Source organism: Bos indicus, chromosome 18 (genome assembly GCF_029378745.1).
Source record: "Bos indicus isolate NIAB-ARS_2022 breed Sahiwal x Tharparkar chromosome 18, NIAB-ARS_B.indTharparkar_mat_pri_1.0, whole genome shotgun sequence".
Classification (NCBI taxonomy): Eukaryota; Metazoa; Chordata; class Mammalia; order Artiodactyla; family Bovidae; genus Bos; species Bos indicus.
In genome coordinates, this window is record NC_091777.1 from 44,089,494 (window position 1) to 44,105,640 (window position 16,147).

Below are 16,147 nucleotides of genomic sequence, written 5' to 3' on the forward strand. Positions count from 1 at the left end.
CCTACACAGCACGTAGCCTTGCCTGCTTCAGGGTTCAACACCCAGCTCGTGTAAGTGCTGGTGGTCATGTAGCAGGGGCTTCTGGCTACAGAAAATGCAGTTCATGCATATGGATTTTCAGCATAACCTCTAAGTGCAGACAGTCCTTGAGAATCAAAGGGGTTGTCTCTGAGACCAATAAAACCATCCCTAGCTGCAAGCCAGAGGGCCTTACTCCTATCCTGAATTAGTGATCTTTGTCTCTTGTTTGAACTTCAATTGAGAAGAAGACGAAAGCACCTTTAATTAGTCCCACGATTAGATTACAGGCTGACCTGGCTGTACTGCGTTCCGTGCCTTATTTGGATGGTTGCTAAAGAAACTGGGAAGTTTGTTGCCCCATGGTTCTCCATGACTCTTTCAAATTTATTTTTATTTTTTATCCATAATTGTTCTCTTGATGGTTTTGAGATCTTTTACTCCATAGAGTATATTCTCTGGTGCCCCTTGGCTTAGGACCTCAGGTACTTTTTCTAGATAATATTGATGGAGGTGCCATGGGCAGCCTAATCTGCACAGGGTGGTGTGCTCTGGGCTGCTGGTCACTGAGTCAACAGAGGTGTGAGGGCTTTATAGGCCATTCTTTCCTCCCTTTTACTGATAGCAGTGACATATAGTGTTTTATGATCTTGGAGATAAAAAACTGAGGTCTTTTGTCCTATTCTAATCTTCTTTGCCTCTGGAACTAATCAAATTACATCATTTTGTAGAATCAGAGAAAGACCTTCGCTACGTTGGCAAAATTTTGGATGGCTTTTCCTTGGCTTCTAAACCTTTATCTTCCAAGAAAGTAAGTTTTTTTTTTTTTTTTCCTTGCTGGTTTAATGTTTAAAATATCTGCTGCTGTGTAATCTCAGTTATTATATTAACAACTGAAAAGATAAATAAATTCTGTTAACTGAGGCAACAGCTTGGTGACTATTAATGGTCCAGGGAAACATTCTACGTTGGAAATGTCAGTCAGCAGCCACACTGTGTCCAAAACATCTAACTGCTAATCTTTTTTTTTAAGAGTTTTTTCCCCTAATATATATATATTTATCTATTCAGCCGCATCAGGTCTTGGTTGTGGCGCACGGGATCCTTCATTGTGGCGCACGGGCTTTAGTAGTTCTGGTCTGGGCTTAGTTGCTCCATAGCATGTGGGATCTTAGTTCCCCGACCAGGGATCAAACTCCTGTCCCCTGCATTGCAAGGCAAATTCTTAACCGCTAGGGATTCTTGGACCACTAGAGAAGTCCCTAACTGCTAATCTTTTAAATCTGAGCTTCAAGTGAATGGTTATTTCCATTAAGGAAGAATTATATTAGAAGCTGGTAGGAGAAAAAAATTGATACAACCCTAGGGGCAATGTAACTTATAGAAAGTTTCAAAGAGCCATAGCAGCTCCTGGTCCCGACTCCTCCTGGCAGCCATGGAGCACATTAGCTGCTATGGGCAGGGCTCCCTGGGCTCCTTGCTTGTGCCAACTGGAAGGGAGAAAAGCTGGGAGCATGTGGGTCAATCCTGGGGAGAACTCTCCATGCCTTTCCAGACAGTCTCGTCTCTGTGAGCTTTTTTACAACTCTGGACACATGGTTCTTTAATACCTATCGGAGCCCCAGGCTCATAGGTTGGGGTGGGTGGTTGGTAGTTCAGGAGGGGTGTCTGACCATTCACCTCCTTGGCATCCTTATGTTAGATTGATCCATATTTTAACGGGTTTTTTGTTTTTGACTCAGTAAACGTTTGTTAAGTATCTCTGTGGCTTGGCCTGTAGTTCTCCAGAACCTGGGAAGCCAGGAACAGCACAGCCTGAGAAATTATATGTGGTATTACAGTGGCTTTGATTTGTTTAGTTGTGATAGTTACTGAAACAGTGAGCAGAATATATCAGAACAGTATGGGGCATGTAGTAAGCTGCTATCGTTTACCAGAAATGTCAAAGGGGAGTATGAGTTTTTTATACGAATGAAAGGGAGCATTAAAACAGTTGAGAGGGACTTCCCCGGTGGTCCAGTGGTTAAGACTTTGTCTTCTAACACAGGAGGTATAGGTTTAATCCCTGGTCAAGGAGCTAAGATCACACATGCCTCATGGCCGAAGGACCAAGACATAAAACAGAAATAATATTGTAACAAATTTAATAAAGACTTTAAGAATGATCCACATTAAAAACAAATCTTTAAAACGGTCGAGAAGTACTTATTCTACTCAGTGTTCAAGACTAAGTCTTGGCCTCCAAGTAGCTCCTGCTCATTGAGAGAGCTAGACAGACAAACCCAGTGTTGTGGGCAGGATGTATAAATGGAGAGAAGGACTCTGGTGGTTCCTCACTGGAGAGGGCTTTGGGCATGAACAATTCAGAGCGGGATTGTGTGCACTGAACCTCTCACGGACAGGCAGGTTTTCTAATTTGTGCCTAAAAACCCAGGCTCTGCATCCAGAGGTGAAACAGAGCAACGATTTAGCAGAGGGAGTGAAATGCTTTGAATGCAGGGAAAGTGAAAGTTGCTCAGTCGTATCCAACTCTTTGCGACCCCATGGACAATACAGTCCATGGAATTCTCCAGACCAGAATACTGGAGTGGATAGCCTTTCCCTTCTCCAGGGGATCTTCCCAACCCAAGGATCTAACCCAGGTCTCCCGTATTACAGGCAGATTCTTTACCATCTAAGCCACAAGGGAAGCCCAAGAATGTTACAGAATGTGTAGCCTATCCCTTCTCCAGCAGATCTTCTCAACCCAGGAATAGAACCAGGGTCTCCTGCATTGCAGGCAGATTCTTTTACCAACTGAGCCATCAGGGTAGCCCTTGAATGCAGTAGAGGAGAATGAAGAAGAGTTGTGTATACACACACTTCTTTTCTGCCATGCTCTTCTGGATTTTTGTGTCATGGTAACAGAATGTTCCTGGCTGATTTGGGAGTCTGTGTTTTTCAGAGAAGGCAGTCAGGCTAAGATGATAAAAATGAGATTTGGTAACTATGATCATAGCACTCTTTCATGACTCTCATCGGACCAGGTGCTCACCCCAGGCTGCACCTTACAGCCACCTGGGAAATTTGGGAAACTCCAACCACAGCTGACATTTTTTATGGGATAGAATGCAGGCACCAGTAGTGTTAAACCCCCCAGGTGAGTGCAGTGTGTGGCTGGAGCTGAGAACATTCAGTGATTCACTGATCACAGAGCTCAGAATGCCAGGTAGCTGAAAAATCTAGAAAATGGATTAAATAGGACTGTCCTTAAACATGTATTTGTTAGACCAGGAGCAAGGAAGACCATTTAGAGCAGTAATTTTAAAATGTCTAGTGCTTTCGTTTAGCTTATCTGTTCCACCATCAGGAATGCCTGAGTTTCCCAAATGTACTTTAATTTCAGTGAAGTACTGAAATTAAATAAAAATTTTTTGATCAAAGAAAAAAATAAGGCCTGAAACTCCTATTTGAAACTGAAACAAAACCAGAAAAAGAATACTGAATTTAAAAATAACTAAGTTAAGCCAAGACATAATACTCTTCAAATATATCTCTAGCACCCTAATAACATTTTTTAATCAGTCATACTCTTTGAACATTAAACTAGGAGACATTACAGGAAAAAAAAAAACTTATTTAAAGTTATTTTTTAAAAGCTAAGCCATGAATCATACTTTTCTAAGTTTTCTAATTCACAGTGGACCAGTTCTCCGTGTGAACCAGTTGCATTAACTATAGTTATCATAGTTATCGTTATTGTTCCTATGATACAAAGCATGCACAGTAGCATCTCTGTTAAGCATGATCGGGGTGATATCTAAAATGTCTGACCTTGAGAACAGGGTGGTTCTGATGCCTCTCCACATCCAGGATGGGTATTGCCTGGGCACTTGGGCAGGCTGTTCCTGGGGCTGCCGCCCTGCCTAGGAAAGGGTGGGATTAACAACACCCAGAGGTAATGAGCTTTCTTGGTTCAGTAAAACGTCATCACCTTGCTGCCTGTATATTCCGAATTTTGCTTTATTGTATTTTTTTTTTAAGATTTATCCACCACCCGAATTGCCAAGAGACTATCGACCAGTGCATTATTTCAGACCCGTGGTGGCCGCAACCTCAGAGAACTCCCACTTACTTCAGGTGTTATCAGAGTCAGCCGGGAAGCCAACAAATGACCCAGGGACACGTAGTAGGCACCAGCTGAATGCCTGCAAGCGGGGAGAGTTGCTAGGAGAGACGCCTATTCAAGGTATGTGCCACGGAGAAGGTTAAAATCATGATGTTTATAATAACCGGAGCTACCCAAAGCAAAGCGGAAAGTCCTTTTTCCGTTGAAGTTTTTACGTAATTTTGTGTTCCCAGGCTGTGGGAATAAAAGTTGGTGATTGTGAATGGCGTACTTAACTGTACATAGTTAAGTACTTAGTACTTGCTGTTTCATCATCAGTTTGAGTTGTGTCATTAAAATTCTAAGCCCTGTCTTAAGTGCAGCAGTTTCCAGACTTTTGGTAGTTGTCCAAGAATGAGGTGAAGACCAGAGCCATGTGTATCTTCATTTTTCTGCACAGCCTGGGAGCATATGGTTTCTTTTCCTCTGGGGAAAAGGGTACTGTGGGTGTTTTCCTGAAAGCCTGAGAGGAGTGAGTGTGTCTGAATGGATGAATAGATACGGAGAATCCCCTTGTAGGCTGGAGCCCAAACACCCACTGAGAGATGGACTTGGGCTTGGTTTGGGAGCCTCAAATACAGTAGACCAAATGAGAATTCTTGGTTCCCCACTTCCTTCCCCAAAGCTGCTCTTTCTCCAGCCTTCCCCTTCTCAGTCAGTGGTACCACCAGCGGCCCCCTGCCCGGCCTAGAACACAGGAACCCTAATTCTCAGCGCCTTTCTTCCCCTGCCTCCCCTGCCCTACCCAGGCCCTCTGCAAGTCCTCTCAGTCTGCCCTCACCAGGCGTGGGGACGCCGTCCACTTCTCTGCATTCCCACTGCTGCCACCCTGGTCTCTGTGCCCACCTTCGCTCATCTGGATCACTGCAGCAGCTTCCTCCCTGCCTCCTTAGTTCCTTTCAAGAGCTGTCAAACTACATGACTCCCCTCCTACTCCCCTGAAATCCTCCCCTACTGCTCTTGGGGCCCTGTGGACCCCACCCTGCCTGCCTTTCAGGCCACAGCCTCCTCCACTCTCCGTGAACCCTGCTGTGGTCCAGCCTTGTGATCCCCCCTCCTGCCCTCTGAGCCTGCCACCCCTGATGTGTCTCCAGGCCTTTACTTTGCCTCTGCCTCTCTTTTCTCTCCTGTTTTGGCTTTTTTTTTTTTTTTTTGCCTTGCTGTGAGGCTTGCAGGATCTTAGTTCTCCGACCACAGACTGAAGCCAGGCCCTCGGCAGTGAAAATGCAGAGTCCTAACTGCTCGACCACCAGGGAATTCCCAGCTCCTTCTTTTTACTAGAACTTACCTCAGATATTGTGTTTTTAGAGAGACTTCCCAGGCTTTCCCTGCCCACTGTTTGTTAATTATCCTCTCTCTCCCCCTACGAGCAGTCCTCTCATCTAGGTCACTCCGTTTTTATTTTTCCCCCCATAGTCCTCCTCTCATGGCAGTCCTCTGGTGTTGATTCTTGCTTCTTTAGGGTCCGTCTCCCTCATTAGTGAGAGCAGGACCTCGTATGTGTTGTTCTCCCAGCCCCAGGCCCAGCATGGAGTAGACGCTCAGTGGGCATTTGTGATACTAGTGCGTGACGGGTAACCGTGCTCTGAGCCCGGACTTACGCTAATGGAGGCCCCGAGACTGCAGTGTCACGTCCCTCTCTCTAGGAGCACTCGTTGGCCTGATAAACATCGAAGTACTGGCCCCCACTTTTGCCAAGTTTAAAACGGAGGTGTCGTTATTTTATTCCTGTCTAGTCCACAGGGACGGTATGAATACAGATGACACTGCATGTAAAATACTCCCCTCCAATTACATAAAATTGTGATATTGCAAATGTATATGTGCAAAGGAATGTGAATATAGATGTCTTAACAACATATCTAATCTCTTTCTCTTTTTGTTTCTTTGTAGGGGCACCCACTTCAGTGTTAGAATTTCTGTCCCAGAAAGATAAAGAGAGACTCAAAGAAGTGAAGCAGGCAACTGACCTTAAAGCCGCTCAGCTCAGGGCCAGGAGCCTGGCCCAGAGTGCCTCAGGCAGCAGACCGCAGCCCTTGTCTCCAGACGTTGGACACTGCTCGTGGCACATGGCGTTGAGTGGAGGGATGGCCAGCACAAGAACCAGCAACTTCAAACCTTTCGCTAAAGATCCAGAAAAGCAAAAACGATATGAAGAATTTTTAGCGAATATGAAACGGGGTCAGAAAGGTGGGTGCTAGGCCGGGGTGTACCACGTGTCACCAGGGGGAGTGTTTTTGCTGTTCTGACCCGAGGCCCAGATTCAGAACTGAGGTGTCCTGCTTTGGCAGTTTTCCTTTGCCCTGCTGTGAGCACTGAAAAGGTTCAAGGCCCTGGCTCTTGACCTAAGAAAGCAGGAACAATTAGCCTGTGTTTCTCTGTATCTCGGGTCCCAAAGATAGCTGTTTAAATAGAGAGCGTGCCTTGGCTAATGCTAAATTACAGGCCATTTTCTGTTTGCAAATGTTTGACTTCTGTGTGAGGGTTGCACTTCCTGCCAAGAGAACAAGGTCATTTCCCACTCTGTCTTAAGATCCTAACCATGTAGCTCTAAATCATAGTCTAAAGTTTGACTTACAAAGACAGTTGGCTGTCGAACCCTTGCATGGGAAAAAAGTCACTCTGTGATCTTTGAAGTAAATATGGCAAGGCTGAGGCACGAGCTTGCTCACATACGCAGAAGTCCTACGAGAGCATGTCCTCAAATTAGAGGGGTTGGTTTTTCAAAGCATATTCTTGTGTACTGTGCCAAGATTTTACATCCCTGATGTTTTCTTGTGAATTAAAACAAAAAGAGAGAAAGAAGTGTTTTCTGCTCAAATTTTGGAATACAGTATATGGATGAATTTTCACTGTCTAGAACTAGAAATAAGTTACTGGCTTTGAAAACTGAATCAAGCATTAGTCTCCCAATATTTTTCTCTGTTACATGCAGGAGGCAGAATTCAACAAAAGCATCATTTTAGAGGGTTAATAAAACATTTACTTAACAAATTATTTTGTTATCAAACTGTTCACCATGGTAGACTATTGGTGCTTCAGATAAAAACATCATTTTGAGGAAGGGAGCACAATTACCCGCCAAGTACCTCAGTGCCACGCTCTTCAGAACCAGGCTGCTAACAATTTGTGTTTGCTTGGTTGAACTCTGCAGTGGCGTGCACAATTTGATCTCCTAGAAGTTCCCCGTTTTTTCCTAGGAGTGAAGCAGTTCCTTGTTCTCCCCCATAGATGCTCTGGAACGCTGTCTGGATCCCGGTATGACAGAGTGGGAGCGAGGCCGAGAGCGGGACGAGTTTGCCCGGGCAGCCCTGCTCTACGCGTCTTCCCACTCGACGTTGTCCTCCCGGTTCACTCACGCCCAGGAGGAGGACGATTCTGAGCAGGTGGAAGTCCCTCGGGACCAAGAGGTCTGTTGCCACCATTCCCCATGTGCTGATTTTTCTTTTTTTTAATTCTTTTAAATTATTTATTTATTTACTTATTTGTTTGGGTGCCTCAGATCTTAGTTGCAGCACACGGGCTCTCTAGTTGTGGCTCGTGGGCTGAGTTGCTCCACAGCATGTGGGATCTCAGTTCCCTAACCAGGGATTAAACCCACGTCCCTCTCAACCACTGGACCACCAGGGAAGTACCTCCTACAATGCTGAATTTTTAAAATGAAAACACTGTGTGGCCAGATACATTAAATCTTTTGGTGAAAAGCATCAAAATATACATGGCACTATAGAATAAGAAATAGGTTTGTTCTTTTAACTTGCAGTGTACTTTAGCAGATATATAGCATAAGCTGTTTTGGAATTTTGGGAGATTGTTTGAAAACTCGTAAATGGGGAAGCAGGCCAGCTGTGTGGCCACTTGATGAAACGGATGACTGTCTTTTCCCAGAATGACGTCAGTGACAAGCAGTCGGCTGTGAAGATGAAGATGTTTGGGAAGCTTACCCGAGACACATTTGAGTGGCACCCTGACAAGCTTCTGTGTAAGAGGTTTAATGTCCCTGACCCTTATCCAGAGTAAGTTTGATAAACCTGCCTTTATGTCAGTACTTATGCTCGTGTGTTAAAGCTTACTTTCCCCTTACATACCCATTAAAATTTTTGTTTTTCTAGGTGAACTTAGTTGTAAGTACTTTGAACTGCGGACTTTGCAGATTTAACTTGTTTTAATTTGTTACTAAAAAAATAAGCCGACCTCCATTTAGCAAACTTTATTCTGTACTGAAGATAGGAAACTCAGATATGTCAAGTTACAAAAACAAAATGTCTGTCTAATTTGTCACCTTTTTAATCCTGCACATAGAGTTTACGTTTAAAATGAAACTTATGTTTTCTGATTTGTTACATGAATTCAACAACTTATCTGATTGTAAACATGGCAAGAAAGCATATCCAGTTGAATCAGAGATTTTGTCAGAAAATTTAGGCATATTTTTAGCAATGGAACTTTTTTTTCATGGAAATCCATTGCCAGAGTTAAATTCTGGCTCTTATTATAATAAGAAAAAACTCCTGGCTCCTGAAGTCAGACATTCCAAATTCTAAAATTGCTTTGAGAAGCAAAAACATCTTAAGGGATCTTTTTAGTCAAGTTGAAGGGCTGCTGGTGAAAAACAGGAGATGAGCAGCTTCACAGGAATTTGATTTTAATCCTTGCAGTTGTTCTTAAAATTATATATATGTTTCCTTTTCAACCCCCAGTTCAACTTTAGTTGGCTTACCGAGAGTGAAACGTGACAAATACTCAGTCTTCAACTTTCTGACGATCCCTGAGACAGCTTCCTCACCTGTGACTCAAGCATCAAGTGAAAAAGTTCCACAGCACCGAGCTTCCGACAGTGAGTGGGGCTTCCCCAGGTCCATGTGCTGACTGTGGTCTCAGCCCCTACCCTGTTGGGAAGACAAAAGTAAAGGGTACAAGCCGTTCAACTACCCATCTAACCCGTAGGGTACAAGCAGTGCAAAGTCTCCTGTTAAAAGGATTGTTTATATGAGTACATCAGCTCATGCTGACATGGTCCCGGTGTACACCATTTGTGACTGGGGCTCTGCCACATTCCTACCACCTCGCACAGTGCTTGGACCATAAAGGCTCACTGATGTTCTTGAATGAATTAAAGAGCCACAGTTGGAGAAGGCAGTGGCATCCCACTCCAGTACTCTTGCCTGGAAAATCCCATGGATGGAGGAGCCTGGAAGGCTGCAGTCCATGGGGTCGCTGAGGGTCAGATACCACTGAGCGAGTTCACTTTCACTTTTCACTTTCCTGCATTGGAGAAGGCAATGGCAACCCACTCCAGTGTTCTTGCCTGGAGAATCCCAGGGACCGGGGAGCCTGGTGGGCTGCCGTCTATGGGGTCGCACAGAGCCGGACACGACTGAAGCGACTTAGCAGCAGCAGCAGCAGTGTAGAGCTTGCCTTTTGCTTGCTAATTCTGATATTAGGTCTATGTCCTACCTTTCAGAATCAAGAAAACCATCCAGATGGGATACTTCTAAAGAAGAAAAGAAAGAAGATTCCATTAGTGAATTTTTAAGTTTGGCTAGATCAAAAGTTGGTCCAGCTAAACCAGAGCCCAGCCCATTAGTAAACAAAGAGGAAGCGCGTGCGACGGAATCAGTCTCGAATAAGGTATTCAGGACTTTCAGGCTCTCTTTGCCAGGCTGACTGTGGCCTTTGCCTTTCCCAGTGGTGATGCTTTGCTGTTATTCGATAGCAGTGGTAAGCAAGCTTTTGCTGTGAAAGGCCAGATATTAATATTTTAGGCTTTGTGGGCCATACAGTACCATAGCTATTCACCTTGGCTGGTGAGTGCGAAAGAAACTACAGGCAATATGGAAAAAAAAATGAGTTCATCTGTGTTCCAGGAAAACTACAAAAACAGGCAGTGGGTTGGCTTTGGCCTCTGGGCTGTAGTTTGTCTATGTCTGCTCTGCAGTTCAACAATTTCAGACATAGCCTTAATCATTTGAGGAGAGGTTATGAACATCTCTACCTGAAATGGCTTTCACTGAATGTCAGACACTGAAACAAAACTCAGTGTATTGTATAGAAAATATGATTTTTTCAAGTAACAAGTTTCCCTTTTATGGAGACTATAGAGAAAATATTCATTGGGTTTTTAAAAAACTATTGCTGTGGAAATTCCCGGGCAATCCAGTGGTTCGGACTCCACACCATCATTGCCAGGGCTCAGATTCAATCCCTGGTCAGAGAACTAAGATCACACAAGCCGTGAGGTGTGCCCCCAACCCCACAAAAAAAAAAAAAAAAAAAAAAGACTGCTTTAGTAGTTAAAAGTTGAGCTTAATAAAAAGTTGGTTTTATTTCTAATAGCCTCATTAAAATTATTTTATTTTTAACATACCTTAAACTTGACTGTTTAAAAAAACATACAGTTCAATGAGTTTTTACACATATGTAAGTTCATGGAACCAGCACCATAATCAGGATGCGGAGAGATACCATCACCTCAAACATTCCCTCATGCCGTCTCTTTGTGGCCATACCCTCCCATCACCCTAAACCTGTGTCAACCGTTGCTCTCAACTCAGTCTCCATAGTTTTGTTCCTTGAAGGATGTTATATAAGTGGAATCAGGCAATATACATAAATAGCCTTTTGAGACTGGCCTCTTTCACTTAGTGTCACGCCTTTGAGATTCCTCAGTACTGGGTGTGTACCCGGTTTGTTGCTTAATATTTCGTTGTATGGGTGCACCACAGCGTCGTGGTCCATTCACTCTTTGAGGACTTAGAGTTGTTTGCAGCTTTTGGTTATCATAACTAAAGCTGCTGTGAATATTCGTGTGTGGATTTGTGTGTGAACGTAAGTTTACGCTTCTCTAGGGTAAAGACCTAATTGTGGGATTGGTGGGAAATATGTACATACAGATGTCACTGTAAGAAATTGCCATACTGTATTCCCAAGTGCTTGTTTCCTGTATTTTGAAACTTTTCTTGTTAGGTACATACACACTGAGGATTGTTTTATATAGAGGTATTATGTTTTTTTGGCCACCCTGTGCGGCATGCAGGATCAATCCCCAACCAGGGATTGAAACCAGGCCCTTAACAGTGAGTGTGCAGAGTCCTGCCCACTGGACTGCCAGGGAATTCCCAGGATTGTTACGTTTTGTTGGTGAATTGACCTTTTTCATCATTATGTAATATTACTCTTTATCATTACATTTAAAGTGGGTTTTTAATAAACAGCGTGTCATTGTTATTAGGTCTTTTATTTTTAAATATATTTTGATAATCTGTGTGTTTTAATCTTTGTATGTTTTAACCATTTGCATTTAATGTTATTTGTAGATATAATTGGATTTTGGTTTGTAGTTTTATTATTTGTATTCTATTCCCTCTCTTTCATTCCTATGATTCTCCTTTACTACTTTCTTTCATATTACTTTAATAATTTTTAGTATTCCATTTTAATTTGTCTAATTTTTTACTCTGTTTTTCAGTGATTGCCCTAGGAGTTACAATACACATACTTAACCTTTTCACCATGTATTTAGAATTGATATTTTATCACTTTGAGTGGAATGTGCAATCCCTTTACCCTCCCTGCTTTATGTTGTTGTCTTATATGCTACATATTAATATATATATATTCTCAAAAAACTTCAGCAGACAATATTTAAATTGTTGCTTTCCATCGTTATACATATTTTAGAGAACTGCTGAGGAGATAATATGTTTGATCTACTTGGATATTACCATTTCTGTTCCTGAAGTTCCAAATTTCCCCCTTATCATTTCCTTCCTTTAGCATTTCTTTCCAAGCAGTTCCAACAACTAATTCTCTTAATTTTCCTTCATCTGAGAATATCCTGTATTTCATCTTCATTCCTAAAGGATATTTTTGCTGGATGTAGAATTCTGGGTCAACAGTTCTTTTCTTTCAGTTCTTTAAAAATATTCTACCACCTCCTTCTGGCCTCGTGGTTCCTGATGAGAAACCTGCAGCCATTCACATTGTTCTTCCTCTCCTTGTAATGACGTGATTTTTTTCCTCTGACTTCTTTTAAGATTTTCAGTTTGTCTTCGGTTTTGGCCGTTTGATAACGATGTATCTGGGTGTGAATTTCTTTGAGATTATTTTGTTTGGGGTTTGCTGAGTTTCTTAAATCTTTGTGTTTGAACAAATTTGGGACATTTTCAGCTATTATTTTCTTCAAATATTTTTCTTTTATAAAAATTCTTTTTTGCCACACAGAGTAGCTTATGAGATCTTAGTTTCCTGACTGGTGATGGAACCCAAGTCCTCAGCAGTGAAATTGCAGAATCCTAACCACTGAACCACCAGGGAATTCCCCCAGATACATTTTTCTGCACACATTCTCACGCTTCTCTTGAGACTCTGATGACATTAAATGAATTTATACTATAGGTCTCTGAACCTCTGTTCTGTTTTTCAATCTTTTTTCCCCTCTGTTTACATTAGATAATTTCTCTTGATTTGTCTTTAAGTTCACTGAGTCTTTTCTCTGCCATTTCCATTCTGCTATTGAGTCCATCCAGTGAATTTTTAACTTGGGTTATTGTATTTATATCTTTTATTTATTTGCTAAGACTTTTAAAAAATCTTTTCATTTGTTTGTCTCTATTCTTGGAGCATGGTTATAATAGCTGCTTTAAAATCTATCTTCTAATTCCAACATTTTTGTCATTTTGATTTTTGTCATTTGAGGTTGGCATCTGTTGATTATCTTTTGCAAGTTGAGATTTTCCTGTTTGTTGTGTACCAAGTAAGTTTTGTCTCTGGCCGTACCACCCTGAATGTCCCCGATCTCATCTGATCTTAGAAGCTAAGCAGGGATCTGGTTAGTACTTGGATGCGAGAATGCCTGGGAATATCAGGTGCTATAGGCTTTTTGGGCTTCCCTGGTGGCTCAGATGATGAAGAATCTGCCTGTCATTTAGGAGAGCCGGGTTTGTTCCCTGGATTGGGAAAATCCTCTGGAGAAGGGAACGGCTACCCACTCCAGTATTCTAGCCTGAAGAATTCCATGAACAGAGGAGCCTGGCAGGCTACAGTCCATGGGGTCGTAAAGAGTTAGACATGACTTAGTGACTAACACTTTCCCTATTCAAGGTTGGATTGCATTCTGGAAACTTTGAATATTAATGTTATGAGATTCTGGGTCTTGTTTAAATTCTAAGGAGAATCTCGATGTTTTGTATTGTTTTGTTTTGCTTAAGTGGACAATGGACCTAATTAGGTTCAGGCTACAAGTTCTAACCACTCTTGGTTGAAATGCTCTTCAAGTTTTCAAAGCCTTTATATAGTACTCTTCAGATCTTTCCCATATGTGCTGTTCCTCGTGGCTGGTCTGGGATCTGGCTGGTAGTTAATCCCATAGTTCTGTTATCAAAGGCTATGGTTTGCTGTTCAGAATCAGATCCCTGAGCTCAGAGGTGAGGCAGAAAGAAACTCATTACCCCTGGATCACCCTATTCAGCTCCTCCTCTTCCTGATATTGCTGACATGCCTTTTAAGTCCTCCAGTTAGAAAGTTGGGGCTTTTGTTTCCTTGCTCTGCCTTGCACTTCCTGTGACTTTTTCTGTCTGGAGTCAAGTGGCAGGAGGGCAGGCCGGGGAAGACAGCAGTGACATTCACTCCAGACTGTTGGAACCACAGCTCCTATGGTCAGAAAAAATGGTCCCCCTCCTGCTGAGCCCAGCAGCAGCAGCCATCCCCCACGCCACCATGGATTTGGAACCATGCCCTTTGGGGTTTAATGGTATAAAACCTGGGGGTTCTGGCTCTGTGATATGGTCATTGGGTTAGAAAGCCTTCTGCTACTGCTACTGCTAAGTCACTTCAGTCGTGTCCGACTCTGTGTGACCCCATAGACAGCAGCCCACCAGGCTCTCCCGTCCCTGCGATTCTCCAGGCAAGAACACTGGAGTGGGTTGCCATTTCCTTCTCCAGAAAGCCTTCTAGATTTTCTCAAATCATGTTGCGATAGTATTTAGATAATTTTGACTAAAATGTCTTGGTTCTTGCTTTTTTAGTTATTCGATTGTGACCGTAGCAGGGTCTCTTCCCCTTTCTGAGTTAATTAATTTCTTTCCCTGAATCACCACAATTGTGAATGTGCACACTTTTGGTGGAAGGTGGGGGTGGTGGTGATTAGGGAGCTTTGTAGATGTAGTTGTTGTGTGTTTGGTGTATGTTGTTAATTGTTTAATTTCAGTACAGCTCCTATTATATTCTGGAAAAAATATAAACAAAAAAACATATTCTGTGGCTATCTAAGTGTAGAATGTCCTATATACTCATGTACATTTAATAATGTCCATATTTGCTCAGTTGCTCAATCGTGTTCGACTCTTTGCGACCCCATGGACTCCTCTGTCCATGGCATTTTCCAGGCAAGAATCCTGGAGTGGGTTGCCATTTCCCACGCCAAGGGACATTTAATAATACAGACACTATTAAAGGTCAGGACTGTCTGCAAACAGTGTCATTCAGTAATGGTCCATGCATGTGACTTTGGTGTTTGTGGTTTGTCATAAAAATATCAAATACATGACTTTTATAGGGAATTGTGGCTATGATTTCCTGTGCTTCGCTGTTAGCCTCTCTCCTGACATTTTTATAACTTTGAAAAGTTTGAAACAATCTTGAAAGTTTAGATACAGTGTAGACAATTTTTTTTCCTGAACCACTTGAGTATGAATTGCCAGTCGGATGCCCCATCACACCCACGTTTTCTTTTAAAGAAGGGCATCCTCTTTTTATGTGTTTGTTTGGCCTCATCGGGCCTTAGTTGCAGCTCACGGGATCTGTGTTTCATCATCATGTGGGATCTCTCATTGCAGTGCACGGACTCTCTCTAGTTGTGGCTCTCAGGCTTTGTTGCCAGGAGGCATGTGGGATCTTAGTTCCCTGACCAGGGATCAAATCTTTGTCCCCTGTATTTCACGGATTCTTAACCACCAGACCACCGGGGAAGTCCCAGGAAGGGCGTTCTCTTATACAACCACGGAACATCCATCACAATCAGCAAGTCAACATTGATGCGTTATTACTGCCCAGTCCTCCAACCCGTTCGAGATCCACTAGCTGTCCTTCACAGCCAAAGAGTGCAGCGCAGCATCACCACTGCATTGAGCTGCCACGACTCTTTAGTCTCCTTCAGTCTTGGAACAGTTCCTCAGTCTTTCCTTGACTCTCATGATCTCGATACTTTTGATGGTTATGGGCCAGCGGTTTGTAGAATAGTCCTCAGTTTGGGCTCGTCTGGCCTTTGCTTAGGATTAGACCCGCACCTGCATCTTTGGCAGGAACACTTGAGAAGGGGTGCCGCTGTGGTCTCAGCGTGCCCTGCCAAAGTGGCGCATGGCGTTGATTTGTCCTGTTCCTGACTCTCACTTTGCTTGCTTGGGTAAGGTGGTATCGGCCGGACCTCTCCACTATGAAGTTGGTCTTTTCCCATTTGTAGTTAAGTGCATTTATTTATTTATCATTTTTACTTTGTTTTTGATACAAATTGAAGAGCTCTGAAATATATAAACACGCTGTCCCTCATCAAATTATCTTTATCCCTGTGGACCCACGGTTTCCTATTTTACCCAAAGGGATAATCGAGTACTGTCATTTTTTTTGACCGCAGTGTGTGGCGTGTGGGATCTTAGTTCCCCGGCCAGGGATTGAACCCGTGCTTCCTGCAGTGGAAGCGTGGAGTCTTAACCACTGGACTGCCAGGGGAGCCCCAACTTATTTTAATGCTCCAGCTGTCCCGGTTTGGTTAGTTGAAGCCCCTTCAGTGTGGCTCCTGTGTGCCGTTGGCACATCCCTCTTACGCTGTGAGTGTGTCTTCACTTTCTGGGCACAGTTAGATGTTCTAAGCTCATCTTTTTATATCTCAGCCCCAATTCTAGAGTCAGTCCTTACTCCAAGGTGCCCTGGTTATTTTTAGTGGACAATGATATCCTTAATTTTTTTCTATGGGAAAGGATTTTACAC

General features: G+C 43.0%; 1 protein-coding gene across 1 annotated transcript in view; it reads left to right on the plus strand.

Moving 5' to 3' along the window:
• The window catches only part of GPATCH1 (G-patch domain containing 1), a 55,756-nt gene that overhangs the window by 26,491 nt on the left and 13,118 nt on the right, over positions 1-16,147 (plus strand). The window contains exons 9-15 of the mRNA XM_019979949.2: positions 750-829; positions 4,042-4,246; positions 6,059-6,355; positions 7,397-7,575; positions 8,054-8,181; positions 8,866-9,002; positions 9,630-9,796. Coding sequence (XP_019835508.2) covers positions 750-829; positions 4,042-4,246; positions 6,059-6,355; positions 7,397-7,575; positions 8,054-8,181; positions 8,866-9,002; positions 9,630-9,796 — 1,193 coding nt within the window. The remainder of the gene's footprint in view (positions 1-749; positions 830-4,041; positions 4,247-6,058; positions 6,356-7,396; positions 7,576-8,053; positions 8,182-8,865; positions 9,003-9,629; positions 9,797-16,147) is intronic.